Source organism: Rhinopithecus bieti, unplaced genomic scaffold, assembly GCF_001698545.2.
Source record: "Rhinopithecus bieti isolate Rb0 unplaced genomic scaffold, ASM169854v2 scaffold_16234, whole genome shotgun sequence".
Taxonomy (NCBI): domain Eukaryota; kingdom Metazoa; phylum Chordata; class Mammalia; order Primates; family Cercopithecidae; genus Rhinopithecus; species Rhinopithecus bieti.
Window position 1 is genome coordinate 2,180,345 of NW_016808946.1, and position 5,801 is coordinate 2,186,145.

General features: G+C 51.0%; 2 protein-coding genes across 4 annotated transcripts in view; both read left to right on the plus strand.

Moving 5' to 3' along the window:
* Nucleotides 1-673: 673 nt before the first annotated feature.
* LOC108539376 (F-box only protein 44-like) overlaps nucleotides 674-5,801 on the plus strand; it is a 10,036-nt gene continuing 4,908 nt past the window's right edge. Inside the window, exons 1-3 of one of the 3 annotated variants that reach the window (XM_017888012.1) lie at nucleotides 674-1,314; nucleotides 1,456-1,551; nucleotides 1,658-1,793. In XM_017888012.1, the coding sequence (XP_017743501.1) occupies nucleotides 752-1,314; nucleotides 1,456-1,551; nucleotides 1,658-1,793 (795 nt within the window). In that variant the 5' untranslated portion in view covers nucleotides 674-751. The remainder of the gene's footprint in view (nucleotides 1,315-1,455; nucleotides 1,552-1,657; nucleotides 1,794-5,801) is intronic. The other 2 variants (XM_017888011.1, XM_017888013.1) reach the window with 2 other exon arrangements.
* LOC108539378 (F-box only protein 44-like) lies at nucleotides 3,261-4,476 on the plus strand. Its single transcript, XM_017888018.1, has 2 exons — nucleotides 3,261-3,955; nucleotides 4,065-4,476. Exon 2 carries the CDS (start codon nucleotides 4,095-4,097, stop codon nucleotides 4,437-4,439), a length of 345 nt encoding a protein of 114 aa, XP_017743507.1. The 5' UTR covers nucleotides 3,261-3,955; nucleotides 4,065-4,094; the 3' UTR covers nucleotides 4,440-4,476.

Here is a 5,801-nt window from a genome sequence, read left to right on the forward strand (position 1 = left end):
CTCAAACTCCCAACCTCAGGTGATCCACCCGCCTCGGCCTCCCAAAGTGCCGGGATTACAGGTGTGAGCCACTGTGCCTGGCCTGTTTTTACATTTTTAAAGGATTATAAAAAAAAAAAAAAAAAAAAAAAAGAGAGAGAGAGAGAAGAAACAACAACCAAAAAAAAATAGTTTGTGGCCCACAAGTTCTAAAATATTTTGGCACTTTGCCAAAAAAGCTTCCCAGCCCCTGTTCTTACTCCAGTTTACAGAGGAGACAACTGAGGCTCATAGAGGGAAAGAAACTGGCCTGAGGTCACACAGCTGAGTAGAGCTGGGACTAGACCCAGGTCTGTCTGGCCCACATCAGAGTGTTCTCCATCACAGAAGGCATCTGGGCCAGGAGCAGTGGCTCACACCTGTAATCCCAGCACTTTGGGAGGCCAAGGTGGGTGGATCATCTGAGGTTAGGAAATCAAGACCAGCCCGGCCAACATGGCGAAACCCTGCCTCTACAAAAAAATACAAAAATTAGCAGGTGTGGTGGCATGCAACTGTAATCCCAGCTACTCGGGAGGGTGAGGCAGGAGAATCACTGGAACCCAGGAGGCAGAGGTTATAGTGAGCCAAGATCGAGCCATTGCACTCCAGCCTGGGTGATGAGCGAAACTCTGTCTTAAAAAACAAAGAACAACAACAAAAGTTTTTATGTTTTTGAAGGGTTATAGGAAAAGAAACAACAACACAGAAAACACTATACAATAGAGATAGTATGTGGGCCACAAATCCTAAAATATTTTGGCACTTTGCCAAAAAAGCTTCTCAGGCCCTGTTCTTACTCCAGTTTACAGAGGTGACAACCAAGGGTCAGAGAGGAAAAGCAACTGGCCCAAGGTCACACCGAGTACTGGTAGAGCTGGGACCAGACCCAGGTCTGTCTGGCCCACATCAGAGCATTCTCCATCACAGAAGAGGTCTGGTCATTCACATCACCATGTGTCTCAGGGCCCCCAGGGAAGTCACCTCCCTGTGCCTGCAGCACAGGAAGCACCTAATACGCAGTGGCCACTGTGATCTGCAGCGTCCCACAGCACAGGGCTTGAAGGCAGCCGCCAAGATGCGGGCAGAGGAGTTGGGAGGAAGGGGCACTTGGGAGAAGGTGGCCACTGAGGGGCTTCCCTTCAGTGTGAACTCTGCTTTTCCATCAGAGGGGTTCGAGTTCTGGAGCCTGGATGTGAATGGAGGCGATGAGTGGAAGGTGGAGGATCTCTCTCGAGACCAGAGGAAGGAATTCCCCAATGACCAGGTCAAGAAATACTTCGTGACTTCGTATTAGTAAGATCCGGGGACTTGGGGTAGGGGAAAGCCCAAATCAATTTACCCTGGGGTCCCTGCCACCCTGGAAAGGGGCAGTCCTAGCCCCTCACTGCCCTAGTGGTGAGCCCCAGCCCCTCCCACCCTTCTGCCTGCCCCCAGCACCTGCCTCAAGTCCCAGGTAGTGGACCTCAAGGCCGAAGGGTATTGGGAGGAGCTGATGGATACCACACGGCCGGACATCGAGGTCAAGGACTGGTGAGTGCCTGGGGCAAGGGTCTGGGGGGGGCATGCCAATCAGGCGCCCCACCCCTGCCCTGCCCCCAATCTCCGAGGCCCTGATGGGCCCTCCCTCTCCCTGCAGGTTCGCAGCCAGGCCAGATTGCGGGTCCAAGTACCAGCTGTGCGTTCAGCTCCTGTCGTCCGCGCACGCGCCTCTGGGGACCTTCCAGCCAGACCCGGCAACCATCCAGCAGAAGAGCGATGCCAAGTGGAGGGAGGTGCGTGGGCCTGGGAGGCAGGGGCAGAGGCAGATTGTCCAAGGCTGAGGCTGCGGTCAGATGGGGCCTAGGTTCAGATCCAAGCTCTGCACCTTCTCACCTGTGCTTCCAATGCTCTGAGCTTCACTCACTGCTTCTGTAAAATGGGTGTATAGTGGTTCCATCATAGAGCTCTGAAAGAAATCAGTGAAATGATGCTGGCAAGGCCAGGCCCAAAAAATATTCCAAAAGGTTGGCACGGCGCTTTGGCTCACACCTGTAATCCCAGCACTTTGGGAGGCCCAGACAGGCAGATCACCTGAGGTTGGGAGTTCGAGACTAGCCTGACCAACATGGAGAAACCCTATCTTTACCAAAAATACAAAATTACCCAGGCGTGGTGGCGCTTGCCAGCTACTCAGGAAGCTGAGGCAGAAGAATCGCTTGAATCCAGGAGGCGGAGGTTGCAGCGAGCCGAGATCACACCATTGCACTCCAGCCTGGGCAACAACAGGGAAACTCCATCTTAAAAAAAAGAAAAAAAAGAAAAAAAGAAAAAACAATTCCAAAAGGTTGACTGTTTGACTGTTACTAATTACTAGTATTGATTATTACTGTTTTCTAGACTGGGGTCAGCAAATATTTGTTTTAATTTACTTACATATTTTTAGGGTCTCTGTCACCAGGCTAGCGCATTCATAGCTCACTGCAGACTCAAACTCTTAGGCTCAAGCCATCCTCCTGCCTTAGCCTCCTGAGCAGCTGGGAGTACAGGTGCGCACCACCACTAATTAAAAAAAAATTTTTTTCTTTTTTTTTTGTAGAGATAGAGTTTTGCTTTGTTGCCCAGGCTGGTCTTGCACTCCTGGCCTCAAGTCATCCTCCTGCCTCAGCCTCCCAAAGTGCTGGAACTACAGGCATGAGCCACTGTGCCCAGCCCTAGCAAATGTTTTCTTAAAATGGCAAACATGAATATTTTAGGCTTTGCAGGTCATACTGTCTCTGTCACAATTACTCAACTCTCTAACTCTGCTGCTGTTGTGTGAAAACAGCTCTAGACAATATGTAAACAAATGGACATGGCTATGTTCCAGTAAAACTTTATTTATAAAAACAGGCAGTGGGCCTGCGGGTCATCGTTTGCCAACCCCAGCCCTGTCCGATAAAACTTTCTGTAGTGATAGAAATGGTCTGTGTCTACACTATCCATAAGGTAGCCAGTAGCTACATGTGACCACTGAACAGTTAGTTAGTAAGAGCCAGTTTCTAGTACAGCTGAGTACCTGATTTTTTTTTTCATCTAATTTTAATTTTTTTTTTTTTTTTTTTATTTAAATTTTATTTTTTTTTTTTTTTTTTTTTTTTTTTTTTGAGATGGAGTCTCACTCTGTCACCCAGGCTGGAGTGCAGTGGTGCGATCTCAGCTCACTACAACCTCCACCTCCCAGGTTCAAGTGATTCTCCTGCCTCAGCCTCCTGAGNCTGGGCGGGGGCTGCCGGGAAGGCTCCTGGGTTCCTGGTCGCGCCGCAGTTGCCGAGGGAGGCCCGGCACCGACCAGGCCCAGGCAGCCGGGCCTGAACGGGCTGCGCGGCGCGGCCGCGAACGGGGGCTGGGGTCGCCATCGATGTGCAGGGGTCGGAGCCCAGACTTTGGGGGACATTTTAAAGCACAGCGTGGGAAGGGGAGGCTGCAGGCGCGCTGGCAGACTTGGGGCTGGAGGAGCCCAGCCGCGGGGCTGGGGGTCGGGGTAGGGAGATATAGGAAGGGCCCTTCCCTGTCGCCCACCCTCTTGCCACTCCCAGCTAGGCAGGAGGTCATGTCCTCTGAGATCCTGAGAAGGTGGCTGCAGCCCTTTGGACCTCCGGGGGAGGCAGTGATAATTAGCCTCCTCCTCCCATCATGTTCCGAGGATGGGAGAAAGGATGGTGACAGCACCGGAGGCCTGGGGTGCTCTGCCGGGCTGCGCAGTATATCCCCATTAAAGACTGTCTGGCTTACTGAAAAAGGCTGGCCCTGGAATCAAAGAAGATCCCGGCTCCTTCCCCTTCTGCCCTTATTTTTGACCTTGGGCAGTGCCTTCCACGTTTGTTGTGAGAAGCCAGAGAAAAAAATCAGAGCTCACCTTTTATTAAAGTACCTGATGTACCCTAAGCTCCTTGGACCGCCCCAGTGACCCCTGGAGGTAAGGTACCCATTTACAGAGAAGGAAACTGAGGCTGGGAGAGGCACCATGACTCTCCCGAGATAAATGGCAGAGCAGGGATGAGGCCTGCAGCATAGCTTTTCAACAGCCACAGGAGGGTGTCCAGAAGCCACAAGCTATGGCTGTGGGGAACATCAACGAGCTGCCGGAGAACATCCTGCTGGAGCTGTTCACGCACGTGCCCGCCCGCCAGCTGCTGCTGAACTGCCGCCTGGTCTGCAGCCTCTGGCGGGACCTCATCGACCTGGTGACCCTCTGGAAGCGCAAGTGCCTGCGAGAGGGCTTCATCACCGAGGACTGGGACCAGCCCGTGGCCGACTGGAAGATCTTCTACTTCCTACGAAGCCTGCATAGGAACCTCCTGCACAACCCGTGTGCTGAAGGTGAGGTACAGGCCGGGTCTGGCATGCCTCCAGTACACACAGTTGTGACACCAGGAACATGTATTGAGCACTTAGTATGAACTGGGTGCTTTGGATGGTTTAACACCTTTACTCCTCTCACAGTAACCCAAAGAGGTAGCTACTGATAGTACACACATTTTTCAGATGGGCAAACTGAGGCCAAGAGTGGTGTTTCTTATTGTTACTCTACTCTTTATTTTTTTCTTTTTTTTTTTTGAGACAGAGTTTCACTCTGTCACCCAGGCTGGAATACAGTGGCGCAATCTTGGCTCACTGTAACCTCCACCTCCCAGGTTCAGCCTCCCAAATAGCTGGGATTACAGGCATGCGCCACCATACCTGGCTAATTTTTTTTTTTTTTTGGATGGGGTCTCGCTCTGTTTCCCAAGCTGGAGTGCAATGGTGTGATCCTGGCTCACTGCAGCCTCCACCTCCCGGGTTCAAGGGATTCTCCTGCCTCAGCCTCCCGAGTAGCTGGGACTACAGGTGGGATTACAGGTGCCTGCCACCATGCCCAGCTAATTTTTTGTATTTTTAATAGAGACATGGTTTCACCATGTTGGCCAGGCTTGTGTTAAACTCCTGGCCTCAAGTGATCCGCCTGCCTTGGCCTCCCAAAGTGCTGGGATTACATGCATGAGCCACCACTCCCGGCCTCTTATTCTACTCTTATTTCCCCAGTGATCTTTCCTAGGAAAGGGAATGTTGGCCAACTGAGACTAATTCTGCTTAAGACACAAGGCCAGGAAGTCAGAGCCATGTTTTGTTGGCCTAGTTTCTAGGCTCCAGGGTTGGGCCTACTGACATGGTCCCAGAGGGTGAAAGGGGTTTTGCTTGTGGAAGAATGGGAGATCTGGTCTTCTTCCCAGTATGTTACAACAACAGGTAAAGCAAGGTTTCTACTGACCCTTGATTGCTGTGTTGTTGGGTAGACACTGGGATGGCATGGGAACCTCGTTTTCCACAATTTGACCAAATTCTGGAGCAAAATAGTAATAAAACTCCTCCTCCAAGCTGTCCATGAGCCAAATCTGGCTGGGGCATTAAGAATTGTTTTTACGTTTTTATTTATCTTTTATTTATTTATTTTTTTTGAGACAGAGTTTCACTCTTATTGCCCAGGCTGGAGTGCAATGGCACGATCTCAGCTCACCGCAACCTCCGCCTCCCGGGTTCAAGTGATTCTCCTGCCTCAGCCTCTTGAGTAGCTGGGATTACAGGCATGCGCCACCACATCCAGCTAATTTTGTATTTTTAGTAGAAATGAGGTTTCTCCATGTTGGTCAGGCTGGTCTCAAACTCCCAACCTCAGGTGATCCACCCGCCTCGGCCTCCCAAAGTGCCGGGATTACAGGTGTGAGCCACTGTGCCTGGCCTGTTTTTACATTTTTAAAGGATTATTTAAAAAAAAAAAAAAAAAA

Excerpts from the sequence above, each read along its gene's own strand:
- LOC108539378 (XM_017888018.1), top strand. The coding sequence starts at position 4,095 with ATGGCTGTGGGGAACATCAACGAGCTGCCGGAGAACATCCTGCTGGAG.